Source organism: Camarhynchus parvulus, chromosome 2 (assembly GCF_901933205.1).
Source record: "Camarhynchus parvulus chromosome 2, STF_HiC, whole genome shotgun sequence".
Taxonomy (NCBI): Eukaryota; Metazoa; Chordata; class Aves; order Passeriformes; family Thraupidae; genus Camarhynchus; species Camarhynchus parvulus.
Window position 1 is genome coordinate 23,788,203 of NC_044572.1, and position 14,083 is coordinate 23,802,285.

The 14,083-nt window shown below is 38.4% G+C and overlaps 1 protein-coding gene across 4 annotated transcripts in view; it reads right to left on the minus strand.

The window, feature by feature from the left end:
• Positions 1–14,083, minus strand: part of CDK6 (cyclin dependent kinase 6) — a 129,749-nt gene that overhangs the window by 96,096 nt on the left and 19,570 nt on the right. For all 4 annotated transcript variants that reach the window (XM_030943577.1, XM_030943578.1, XM_030943579.1 and 1 more), the window contains exon 3: positions 2,077–2,212. In XM_030943577.1, the coding sequence (XP_030799437.1) occupies positions 2,077–2,212 (136 nt within the window). The remainder of the gene's footprint in view (positions 1–2,076; positions 2,213–14,083) is intronic.

Below are 14,083 nucleotides of genomic sequence, written 5' to 3' on the forward strand. Positions count from 1 at the left end.
GTTAACTAGCAAACCATTTATACAGAATAGTGCTTTTCAAATGTAAGCACAATGATTTCCTTCATCAGTATAAAATCTCCATGAAATGTATATCCAAACACATATTTGACAGTCTCATAATGCAATTTCAGAACAGAACTTTTGGAAATCGTAAATACTTTAGTACAGTGCTCATGTCTTATCTTTCCTTTAAATGAAACACAGATCAAAAGATACTTCAAACTGGGATTTCAGAGGCTTGGTCTTTCAGATCCCATCAATATCAATATATTTAGTTAAATAATATGCCAGTCACCTTGCATCTTATTTTCACAATGCCAGTTAAACTGAAATACAGTTCATGTAAGCAGCTTCAAAGTCCTAAGAGGAAAATAGAACCTTAACAGCATTATAATAAAATAGTCTTACAATATAATAGGTACATTCCAGTCTTCTGACTGAATCAAAGCTGTATCAATTTTTCAAAAATTTTATTTTATCCCCCATGTTTGCTTAAAAACATGGTTGCTGGAACTGACTGATATTATACATATGTGACTTTGACACCAGTGAATAGATCTTTATTCACTTTAGTTCTAATTTTATACTGAAAGGTCAAACACCTCCTAAGTTTGAAGTTGTTAGAAGAGTTATTAAAATAACTAAATTTTCAATAGTTTTCATGTTTTCTTTTCCTCCCTGAGGACTTTTGCCAGACTAAGATGATACAACATAATTCCAGAAAGTACTTATACAAGTGAAAGATAATGGAGAATGCATGTCTGAAAACATAAATTATTTCTCCTCACACAAATGAAAAAAAATATTAAAAGAAATGTTAAACAGACACAGTCAAAATGTTGCAACATCAATCTCTCTGCTTCTCTTCCCAGGTATAAACATTTTGTCAAACACCTCAACCTATGATCCTCAACGTGGCACTTTGCTGTGAAATTCCCAGAAAAGCAGAGGAATTGGTATAAGGATCTTAATAACAATAACGCAGACACATCCTACCCCAGGTAGGGGTCCTCCCTTACAGATGCAGAATATTAGATAACATGACAACAAAACTTCATCATTGTCCTCCCAGTTACTGAGAGGCTTCCCAGCTTCTGTAACAACTGGTCATGACTCTCCCCACCCTTCAGCCCATCCTCTGCAGCACGCACCACACGCCCACAATGAACATTTCTTGCTCTCAGAATGTACACAAACTCCTGGCAAGAAGGACACAAACCAAAAGTAGTCTCCTGGGGAAACAAAAGGCAAAGGAAAAGGGATAAGGAGCACAGGATTTATTTTATCCATTCTAGCAACATCCAGCACTTCACCTTTAAGGGAAGGTTCAAGTAGTCTCTGCTGAAACAATAACAGAATCATCTGCCTGCAGCTGGAAGTAAAGGTCTTTCTTAATGATTTCATAGAATCGTGGAATCACAGAATGGCACAGGGACACCTTTCACTAGACCAGGAAGCTCAGAGCTCCATCTAACCTGTCCTTGAACACTACCAGGGGTGGGGCAGCCATGACTTCCCTGGGCAACTTGTTCCAGTGCCTCACCATCCTCACAGTAAAGAATTCTTCCCTAATATCTAATCTAAACATATTCTTTCAATTTTAAACCACTCCCCCTTTTCCTGTCACTACATGCTCCTGTAAATAGTCTCCATATTTCTTGTAGGCTCCCTTCAGGTACTGAAGGCTGCAATCAAGTCACCTCTAAGCCTTCTCTTTTTCAGGTTGAACAATCCCAATTCTCTCAGCCTTTCTTCATAAGATAAGTGCTCCAGACCTCTAATCAACCTGGTGACCCTGCTCTGGACCTGCTCCAACACGTCCCTGTCCTTCCTGCGCTTGAATGCTACATTTGGTACAACAGGAGAGATTCAGTAAATTTAGAACTCTGAAAGAGGAATAAAATCACAAATGCAGCATTTTTCACAAAGAGATTATACCTGTTACTTTGTGCTGCAGTTCATGTCCCAAGCTGGGCACCACTCAATTTTGATGCAACAAAATCCTATGGGATCACAACACAGTTTGTCTGATTTATCTCTGAAATACTATCTCCTAAAATCTTTCTCCTTAAATACCTTTATAGTTTCAGTAGGTACTCCAGGCTCTGGAACTTTATCCAAGTAAGCAGTCAAGTCTTGATCCACATGTTCAAACACCAATGTTAACTTGGTCTCTCTGTCTGTTCGTGACATGGTGCACACATCAAACAATCTGAGAAGAGGAAAAGAACAGAAAAGGTAAGTATACAGGAACCAGTACAGATGAAATTGCATCTCAAGCATGTCTATTTAAATTTCTTACAGTATACACAATGGAAAGAGCCTTCCAAAGGCAGACCAATCTTTGAGCTCTTGATTCATCAGATAACAGCTGATATATCAAAACTACCATCTCAGTCTCTCATTTGTGAATTCTGAAATAGGATAAATTATTAAGCACTCGTCAGCTGTTAAATGTAAAATAATTACATGAAAATAATTTATTCTTTTGACACCGTAACCTGAGTTACTACAGAAAATTACGTGACATTTATACACATTCTAGGCTCCAGTATTTATAATCATTAGGAAAAGAAAAAGAAGCAAGAAATATTTTTGAAAAATACATAAGAGTGTTTGCATGCACCTTCACTTTCTTTCCACAGAATTCCCACATATACCATTACACAGATTTATAATTAGATCTCCTTCAGCAGAAACAGAATTTTTTCGCCAATTCCTCTTGCAAATTCCTGGACACAAGGAATACCTCCAGAATCAGCATATTGTTTGAAAAAAAGCTTTGTGCACAAGATGTCACTACTTCTTTCATCACTTTTGGTCATTCTTCTACTGCAACTTCTTTATCATTTCACCTTGTTGCACAATACCGAACTGATCAACAAACCTCTTCATAATACCGCATTCCTATCTGATTACTCTACTTTCTATTGTTTTCTGGTTTTAAGTAGGATTTCTCTCATCCCCTCCATCTACCATGCCAGCTTTAACCATTGCTTTACCGTTTTCAAAAACATCTGCCCGTTCTTCTGTGCTTCGCACCCATATTCATACCAGTGATTTTCACTATCCTTCTTCAAGTCCCACTTCTACAAAATCCCAATAGGAAACCATCTATACAGCCAGAAGGACATTTCTTCCTTGCTCACACACTTCACTCATGTGCTTATTCATTTATATTACAAGATCAGATCGCATTTCTCTCTGAGGTGAGGCAGAAAAATGACTCACTATTTTTACTAGTGACAGTAGATTTAAAAAATGAATGAAGTTACTGAGAAAAAGGTCTAGACAGTTAAACTGAAGAATTTCTCATTGATAACAGACCAAACTAGTGTTGATACTATGGTTTATTTTTTCCAACATCATATCAGTGATACTGGTGGATTAATTTTATCTTTCATACTCTTCCTTAGAATTACTTTATTAGAATTAAGAAGTGCAAGACTTCTGGTAATGTTATCAAGTAGTAGTTTTGCTGTTTGTTCAAGGACTAAAGGCTTTATAAGCAGGATTTGAAAACAACTGATCACACACAAAGCCTTGGGGGTCCCTTCTTTTCCCAGAGGACATCTAACAAACAGACAAGGACAAGATGTACGTGAGATCTTGCACTGCGATTTTACTTCTTACCTTAAATCTCAATGTATTTCACAAGAGAAGGAAACACTAGAATTGGCATAACCATTTGGGAAGAATGTAATTCGGGTTTAAGAGAGCAGTATTTTTCACTTGGCATTTACCACAGTAAGGCTGTGCTCTCATTTGACAGCATTTCCTAAATAATCTTTAGTTTGACACTGAAAAAATGTTTATTAGCCACCACATTTTGAAAATGCATACATGCACATTCATTTTAGGTTAAGGATGCTTTTCAGTGAGTAATAAATTAGGAACCAGAGTTCCAGAATATGATAATAAGACTGTCACCCTACCTCTACTTGAAGACTAATCTGTACTTAATTGTAAAAATACTGAACAATCATACTCAACTGTAATCATAGTCTGAACAAACAAACATTAACTATTATGGTAACACAGTGACTGTAAGAGAAAATGTGTTGGCATATTTCTCATAATGACAGATAATGTTCTCTAAGATTCCCTCAATGGAGTGTACGTGTCCTGTACATGGTAAGTAAGTTTTGTGAAAAGTCACAAACCTTCCTGAAAAGTGAAATTTACTGGTATTTGGCTGGAGGTTAATAATCTGCAATATATTTATATAAATCAACGTGGAATGTAGCCGTACTGCCTATAACCCCAACACATGCAAAGAGAGAGGAGCCAGACAGGTCTCAACATCTGAACATAAACACTGGAAAATATTTCCAACTGTATGATTCCTTTGTGTTGACCTACATTCACCTAAAATGTTCTAGAACGCCCCTTTTGCCAGGTATTTAATATACTGGCAAAACTCACATATTTTCAACTATAGCAGAGTTATAATTAAAGAAAAAAAGGAAAAAAGATTTCACTGTATTAAACTCAGAAGCAACATGTAATTTCCAACTCACTAAGGAGAAAAATGTTGTTGACTCTGTTAATTCTTCTGTATGTGGGTTATTTTGATTATGGCATTTTCTGGCACAGTAAAACAAGGAACTCAGAGAAACACAATTCTGGTTACCTTTTACTGAGTAATAATATTATCACCGAGTATTCATATTATCTTTCCTTTCCATATACTCTTTATGTGAAACTCTAAATGCTTTACTGTTAATCATAAAAGCTCCAGATTCTGCACTGGGCCGGGTACAAATACATTGTGTTTACTCACAGAAAATATAGCTGCTACCCTAGAAAGATAATAATTTAAACCATAGGTTATATTAATCCATGATATTACACAAAAACAACATCTGGCATTGCTCCTGCTAATCATTCTTGAAATAGACCGAGAAAGACACAGCCTCTCTATTTAGTAGTTTCCACAGGGATAAAACTACTTTTTATAAATTATATTCTCTTACATTCACTGTGAGAATATCACCCATAAAATTGTCTTTGTTAATTAGGAACATCTCTGCTGCCTACATTGCACATCTCTGAAGCCATTTCCTCATGATTTTCTGTATGTGACGCATTAACATTGCACGTGACTGCCTCTCCGGAATAGGCAACAGCAAAAGGCCTTTTATTTAAAGAGTTACTAGGTGGACACTGTCGTAAGTGAAGTAAATGTACCTCGATTAATACAGGATTTCCATACTGAATACTTTGTAAACACAAGCCCTGCCCTTCTATTGTACTTACAAAAGAAACGTTTGAATTATTTGATTAAAGTAAGATCCGCTATGGGAAATCCTGCAAGTATTTAACAAGGTGTTTGGCTGGGAGTCATACACCACCCAACATGTCCATCTGAACTGGAACACTGTTGAAGAGACATCAATGGAGAACCTGGGTTTTAATGTACACATTTTTTTCAAGTTAATTGTACTAAAGCAGGAGCTTATCAGCTACAAATCTCTGTTTCTGTTTTATGTGTTTAGTGCCTAGTGGATCTTCCTATAATCCAGCAGAATACCCGCCTTCCTACAAAAATACTTTGGGATTTTTTGCATGCAGAAAACCAGATGATGCTCCTTGAAGTCTCCATAGTGTCTTACAACACAAAATCAGACAAATGCAACCTCAGTTCACTTTCATTTTACAATACAAATACCTAATGCTTTTAAAGGAAAGACAGTTATTCCTTTGAAAACTATTGCATCTACTGAGTGGTAGCTGATTGGGATTGTAACTGATCCCAGAAAGTCCCTAAATGTTACTAGATTTGCTTTTGAGATGATCTGAGAATTGCTATGAAGTTTCCCGCTTTCAAGTAGCATAAACATTTTTTCCAGAGCAAACTGAGATAACAGCAATGGAGATCAGCCCAAGACACCTGCAAGAAATACCGAAAGACAGATCTGACTGTAAGACCTAAAAAAAATGTAGGACATAATTTCTCTTGGCTATTGTCAAACAGATGAGTAGGTACATCTGGAAAATTAACTGGATCATAGCCAAAAGGAAGACCAAGAATTAGATAGGTGCTGCCAATGTGTCCAAGGGCTTACTGTTATTTTTCTGCAGTAGGACTAAGCCAACATGAATACATATGTATCCCTGTATGGTCACTCACAGCACTGAACAAAACCAGTCCTTGCCTCCTAAAGATTTCTAATAACATGGATTTACTTTAATTTTCTTTGGAACAGTGTCTTCCTCAAAAGAGTTACCTCCTAGCTTATGCATAACAGAGGAAGAGAATTGGAGCCTTTGATTTACGCGTAGGAGAAATGCTTTAGAAGACTGTGGTTACGTAAACAGTGGTATAATAATATGCTACAGTTTTAGTATTTCACAAGTCTGAGCAAATACACAGATGAAAAGAATTTGGTGGCCTCAACCTCTGAAAGGTATTTATCTGCATGACAGAAAACCAGCACAGAACTTGTGTATTGACAATGTTTATGTAAACACCACAAGATTGGGATACCAAGATTATCACAGGCCATGACTGAGGTTTATTGACAAATAAGAGGAGGAGGACCTGAACACCTTCTGCTTTTACTGCCTTGATCAGGTTATTCCTGGAAGTTCACATGCACAGAAAATTTCAGTCTCTCATACCCAGAAGTTTTGAAGAACGACAGTTGGTCATCCTTTTAGTCCAAATTTCAGAAGCAGCCTCAGACTCCTGTGTTCTCACTCAGTCACTCAGCAGCAAGCCCTTTGTACAGCCCAATCTTATAAACTAGGTACTCCGTAAAAAAAATGGTTTTACCCCTACTTTTAATATTAGCTACCTTTTCCTTTCTTGATTTTGATGCAAAAAAAAGACTGCTGACAGAAACTAGTCTCTACTTGGAATCACAAATACCCAATGTATTGGAACAAAGGGGTCGTCTTTCAGATGAAGAAGACAATAGCTGGGGAACTGGATTGGAACATGTGCATTAGGAGAACCAAGTCCCACCTAGCAAAACAGTAAATAGAGTTTCCCACTATGAAACATATGACAGAGTTCTTACCCTCTGTTCAGGACATACTGCTTTGTCTTATTTTAATCAGCAATCAATCACCCACTTCTCCAGGCCTCTGAATGCTGGTATTTCAAATGTTTAGTTTTCTTGCTCAAAGGAGCTTTAGTAAAACACTCTTAGATGGGAAAAAAGTGCACATGCAGAGGAAGAGGCTGCTAAATTCAAAGTATTTAAATGGCATTTTTTCCTGATATAACATCTGTAGAACCACATAGTAACGCAAGACCTAAGTTCCATTTTCAGAGGCACGTGGGGTCTTCAAGAGCTTCACAATGTAATTTAACTCCAGCTGCAGCTGCCCCAATGTGCATCAGTGCTTAAGGTATGGGTCCACAGCAGACTGCAACATAACAAAGACTCTGCACCAACAGAACCACCTCGGTACTGGAAACACACAGCATGAGGGCACAGCACTGCCTGCAGCACAGCCAGCAAGCCCAGAGTCAGCTCCATCCAGCAACAAACCAGATGCCCAGAGCCAAACTTGTTTAAATAATCTTGGGTATGTCCACAGTTTTCACGGCAACTTTATGTCTTAAATCCTTATTCTCTATTTTGTACTGGGTTCTTGGAGTTTGTGAACATTTCTCCTGCTTTGCTACCCTTCCAGGGAAGAGTAGCAAGATCACCTTTTGTCTCCAGGAGAAACTTCTTTCAGGCAAACAGTAGTAAAGGCAGACTTAACATCAGGTAAAATCAATTAATTTACGTAGGACAAGTAGACGTTCTGCAGATAGATGTTTTAAATTCTGAAGTCACTCATTTATTATCTGCTGTGCACAGAGCAGAAAGAGCTACTGCGGAGAAGCAACTGCACCATGAAAGAAAGGCAGCAGAAAGTTCTGTTCTGGACACCCACTCCAGCAGAGCCCAGCCAACACTGCTGCTCACAGCCCACTCACCAGTGAGGTTTAAGGAAAGGAAGGGGGACATTAGGATGACAAGGCAATCGTTCATATGCAAGCTGAGCTTTGTGCTGTAATTTTTTCCAGTCTCTCTCCCTTTCTGACTTGGAAAAATTATTTAAAATGCTTAGCTGTATAAAGGAGGTTTTTGTTCTTTAAGTGTGCGTGAGGAAGAGAGACAGAGAAAGTGACAGAGAGAAATAGATGCTCGTGAAAGCGAAGTAAATAGCACTGGCTAAAGTCCGATAGAGTGGGCTGACTGGGCAAGCGTTCAACGCTCAGTCCCGACTGCAGCCCTGACCTGCAACACCCCTGCTCTCCTGCACTGGGCCCCACTCAAGCAATGACGAGCTCTGGTGCCAGACTGAATGGTTTTGTGATGCAGACAACTGTCTGCTCCGATGAAACCACCAAAACCAGTTTTCATTTTCAACAAAAACCAAGATTTGTGCCCAAAAGATGAAAAGGCTAAGGACATTTTCTCAGTGTGCCACCCAAGCCACTAAAAGATGCAGTTGTTAAAAGAATTTTACTTCAAGGAAAAATAGGCCTGACAAGACGTTCTCTGCACCTTTCTTTGTTTATAGCAGTACGCTGCCTATTTCAGCCCTCACACTGTCATTTCCCTTCCACCTTCTTGGAAGAGGGAGATTGTCTTTAACAGACAAGAACCAGAAAAGGATCTTGTAAGACTCTGTAATTCAAACTATATCCTGCCTTGCAGAACTCCTCTTCAGGACTTATCCTACAGTTCACCAGTGTTTAAAATGCTGAATTCCTCACCAGTCCATGAACAATCTCACTGCAACTGATTTTATCCAAACTGGCCACACACGGAGCCCTTGACAATACGGAGGAAAATCCCAGCTGGGCGGTGCCTGAACACACGCCTGTGTGCTGTCCTACCAAACACTCTGTCCCAGGGCAGGCCAGGGACACACCAAGCCACCCCCGAATCAGAAAAATAACATGGCCTGTTATGAAGACAGTCGTTGACAGATTGTTTAGGATCAGCAATAGCTGTCTGACCTATTCATAGTGCTCTCATGTGATCCTTCAACAAGCAAATGTACACTGCCTTTCCAAGTCATGTACACTGCTGCTATACAGTGCTGTGAGCTTCCAGCAAGCTTCCGTAAGCTTCCAGTTCAAACTAAAGATGCTCCCATTCATTGGCAATATGTTTGCATCTATTGTTTTTTAGATTTTCTTTGTAATACCTTCCTCAGAGAATAGGTGTATTTCCTTTCAGATTCCCTAATTTGCTCAACATGTAAGTAAAACTTATGCCTGAATATTGACTTTGTTTAATTCAAATGAAATGAACCCAGTTGTTATTCTGGACTTCCAGCTGTACACGGTGTAAGATGAGATACAACAGAATCCAGTCTTTACTGTAGCTCACAAACTGCTTGTTACAGACTCCACGTTTCCGTTTATATTTTGAATTCATTCTTGCACCAGACCTACAGGATCTAAATCTAAGAAGAACACCTCTCTTCTAGGTTTGAGTGAAAACAACTCATCTTCAAAATTTATATTTCACAAGAGTATAAATTATCATTCATTCTTCAGTGGCTTAATAATCTAATCTATGTACACACGAGATTTAATCATGATGCCAACATATCAAAAATAACAAAGGAAATAATAACTCTTCACTCCACAAAAAAAAATTGCAAAAAGTCAAATTCGAAGTACTGTTTGACACTCTGTACAATCTCATATAGTTTTTTAAAAGCCTGCAATATTACAGCAGTTCCTGAGGTACTAAATTCAGTTTTTTAAAAATTGTATATAATTCCAATGCAAATTTGAGTACAAACTCTTGCTTCTTCTAGATTCATAGGAGAACCTAAGAATAACAGAGCAGCTACTCTAGAAGGTGACAGAAGAGGTCCTCTGTTTTGATGCTTATCATCAATCCAGGGGCCCCTGTTCCTGAAAGACCTCCAGGTTACCCCATGGCCACAATTATTCTGGATGATGGTGGATGCACTGAAAACTCATGTGCTGCCTGAGCCCTAATTAACTACCCAGCACAAGCTAAGCCCTTGGGAATACAAGCAACCTGAGAAGAAGCAGCCTGACTGAGAGTAATTCTGAAGGGCCTAGCTGTCAGACACTGAAAAGCAAGCTAAGGGGCCTTGCTAAAGGCCGCCAATACACCTGAGTGCTGATGATGTTGCTACCACTTCCCAGGATGGACCAGTAGTGGCACCACTTGAAAGGAGTCCAAAGCCATGATGTGATGGTGAAGAGCAGGGGAGACAGAGCAATAAATGCAAAATATTTTGCTGTGGTTCTGTTACTGGCATCAAGTATTGATGTAATTATCTGTGAGATACTGACACATTAAAGCCTTGTAAGAAAATACATTTCTATTTTTCATAAGTAGAGTTGGGACCAAACAGTTTGTCTTCCTCACAGAAGGATAAAGAGATGACTTTTATAAGGGGAAAACTTCCACAGTTTAACAATACCACGAATTCTGTTGCTAAAGCAAAAGAGCACAAAACAGAAGAAAAAACAGGACTTAAGAAGAACAAAAGGCTAAATTGGCTAAAGTTGGCAATACTATACAGGTACAACGCAAATAAGCAGCATATATGGTAGTAAAAAGAGATGTTAATAAGAAAACAAAATGAATTCTTTTAAATTATTTGGATTGTGTTGCTCTGATGTGTTCAGGGAATACTATTACTAAGGGATTCTACAGACCTTTTAATGTAACACGCTATATATCCATGTATTAAACAGAAAGCAATTAGCAGACAAAGGAGTAAACCACAGTAAAACAGTGCATGGTTCACTCTCATGCCCATTTTTTATACTTGGGTTTATTATTATGTATCATTTCTTAAATAAAAAGTTATTGTCTCTCTAAATGACATTATAAAAAGGAAATCCTTGGTAAGAGAATGAAACCAACATCACTGGGAAATAGGGTGCAAACTTCTACCAATCTATTTATTGCTATGACAGCATGGTCAGTCTACATGACAACACAAACTTTGAGTAGTATTGTATTAAATTTTTTAGACCTGTCAGTAGAAGAATGCATTTTTGAAGCCAGAGTACCAGCGTGTAGAGTAAACCTGTCATAGATCTTAACCTTGCACGATCCACCAGCCCTGAGCTACCAAAGAACTTATGCTGCACTTAGCCTGCAGCATGCAAAGCACCTGGCTGATTTTTGAGTATACACATCACCTAAAGCTTCATCTGCCTTATCTGCCAGGTATCTTTCCTCTTTCATATACTCAGCCAGTCATCACCTGGATAGAGAAAAGTAAACCCCTGTCTGCCATTTCAACCCCTACCTGATTTTTACCCATGCAGTGAGAACTCCACAACTTGGGGCCCAACATGCATGGTCCCCTTCTGCACTTAAAACATCCTTATCTGTACCACAATCTCTGCTCCCTAAGTTTTTAGCTACCCTTTAGTACTAAATTCGTGAATATGGGCATTCATCTCTGAAAACTATGGTCATGATGTATTCTAAGGCATTCACCATAGTATTTGTTTGTCCTTAAATTCTGAAATTAATAAACTGAGAACTGCTGTTTTCCCAGTCTTAACCTGGGGGACTAGAAAACAGCGATAGATGTGAATAGTTATTGTTATCTTAAAAATGGAAACAGCAATTTAACACCAGATATTAAAATGACATGAAAACAACATTTAAAAAATGTCTACATCTGTTGAAAGAACCTGTTTATGGATTCACTTGAACTGATTAAAATTTCCTGAAAATGGATCAGACAGATCTGCCCACTTTCAACACAAGCGGTTAAGTGGCGAATGCAGTTGCCACATTCAGGATTAAGTCAAGTGAAAATCCAAAATGTGTCTTACACTTTGTGTGTTGCTTCCCACAAACTTGTCCTGCATGAGGTTGCATCACATAAAAACAGAAATGCAGTTCAGAGTGCTTTTTGTATACACATGGTAAGAAGAGTGACTTCCATGAGGCTTTGATGCCACATGTATTCCCAGTAATACTCCTGTGTGCCATGATGCCAGCAGCACCATCAACTTCAGACAAAGGGAATTACTCATTCACTTCAGCAAAACCTGGAAGGGAGCACAGTGAACTCAAGCAACCTTCCAGTGGCACTGTACTGTGTCCTGTCACCACTACCTCACATGCTACGAATAACATCCCATCTACCCAAAAGTAAACAGCACTCAGCTGATTTCCAAAAATCAAAATACAATGGCAATTGCTCACATGGGTAAGAAAAACAAACAGGATCTGGCCAGCTTTTGTGAGGAAACCAGATCTACACACAAAAACATTGCCCTCTTCTTTTTGAGTTGCAGATGTAACAAAAAAATGGAGTGGCAGAGCAACAGATAACTTCATGAGAAAAAGTGAAGTGTGAGAGGATATTTATTCTAAAACTAAAGTATCAACACTATGGCACTACAAAGTACTTAAATTCAGCAGAAGGCAGATTTAAGGTTTGTAAGAAAACTATCAACTTCATTAACACAGCAGTCTTTGGCTAGCCATCATCAGACTGGTCAAATGCCATCCACCTACACCACAGCCCTGCACAGTCTGTGAAGCAATGGGCTCTCCTCTCAGCTTCCTTGGAAGAGATACAACTCCTGTGATGGAGCTACTCAGCAACTGGGGGTTAGTTTGAACGGGTCACGTAGGTCTTTGTTTATTCAGGAGAAAGAAGTAAGTTGACTGAATCACTCTGGGGAGGGTACTGTTTCTCCCCGCTTGCTATGGAAGATGCCTAATGACTAACTTAGAAAAGATGCTTTAATTTAACTGAATTTAGAAGATATTATTATTTCCCAGAAAGAATGTAACTGATCATTTTTACTTGGTGGGAATGCAGATTCTATTCAGTTCATTTCTGAAGTTATTTTAAGATACTTCTTCCGTGTAGAAGTTAAAACAAAATGGGAGACAAAAAACAAAGACACTAAAACCACCTCTGCCCCATTCACTCAACCCTCAAAGACCAGCATCAGCCCTAAACAGCTCAACATACAAGACCCTTTACCTAGGCCTCATGAAGTTGGTACATTTATTTAACTGGCTTTGGCACAGATCCAGAATTTCCTTTAATTTGAAAGGGACTTTCACCTGTGACAAACTTGCAGGATTGAGTTTAATATTCATGTTCTGAAGAACAGAAATAAATGGGACTAATAAATCTTCAATAGAAATTTACAAGATTCTTCTGGCTTAATAAATTTAGCTTGGGGCAACTGTTCCTAAACACTTGATACATAAAAAGGGATCCTTTTTCCCATTAGCATGAAAATTCCTTACATGTTTCATCAGAACTACATCTTGCAAGTGTTTTAAGAGTTGGACACCATTGTGGTCTTTTACCCATTTGTGGCCATTCAAATGTGGCCATGCAAGCTCCTTGTCTGTCTTGCCATTTCTTCTATGAAGCTGTCTTTTTTTTTTTTAATTAATTCATAGCACATGTAATGTAAACCAAAAATATATATTTTTGTAAGATTCTCAGGTGGTGTCATTCTCTACTTAAGGTAGATGTCTGATACGTGTTTCCTCCCTTTCTAGCCCATTTACATGGCACAGTGAGCCAACCATTTAAAGATTAACGCACATGGAGTGAAGTATTCTACAGACTACACAGCTCTTTAAGTATTTCCTTTAAACTCTTGCACACATATGTAAAAGAAAACAAATTACAGATTATTTGAAGAGTTTGGCAATGAAAATGAAGTGTTAGTAGCATTTTGAGCTGGCAATAAATTTTATTCGACTGTTTTATTACTACAGGGCAAAGGCAACTATTTCTTTTGGGGTGTCTTTCAGCAGCATGAGATGAAGGTTTACATTTTAATGTATGGGTAGTTTTGAAATAAATTCAGCATTTTGTAAATTACAGTTTACGTCAGATGTAAACACACGGCAAAACTGGTTTTGATTGTTTTGCATACCTCATCTTTCACATTTCTGAAAGAAATGAGCAAACTGTAATAAATCTCCCAAAACAAGGTCTGGTTCCTGGAGCGCTAAAACATTTTTACATGAAGGCAAATGCAAACAAGGCCCATGTAGCCAGGTGATGCCAGCAAAGCAGGGTGTGCTCCATGATGCCCAGGCAGACAGCGTGGGTCTGGGCTGAGCTGAGG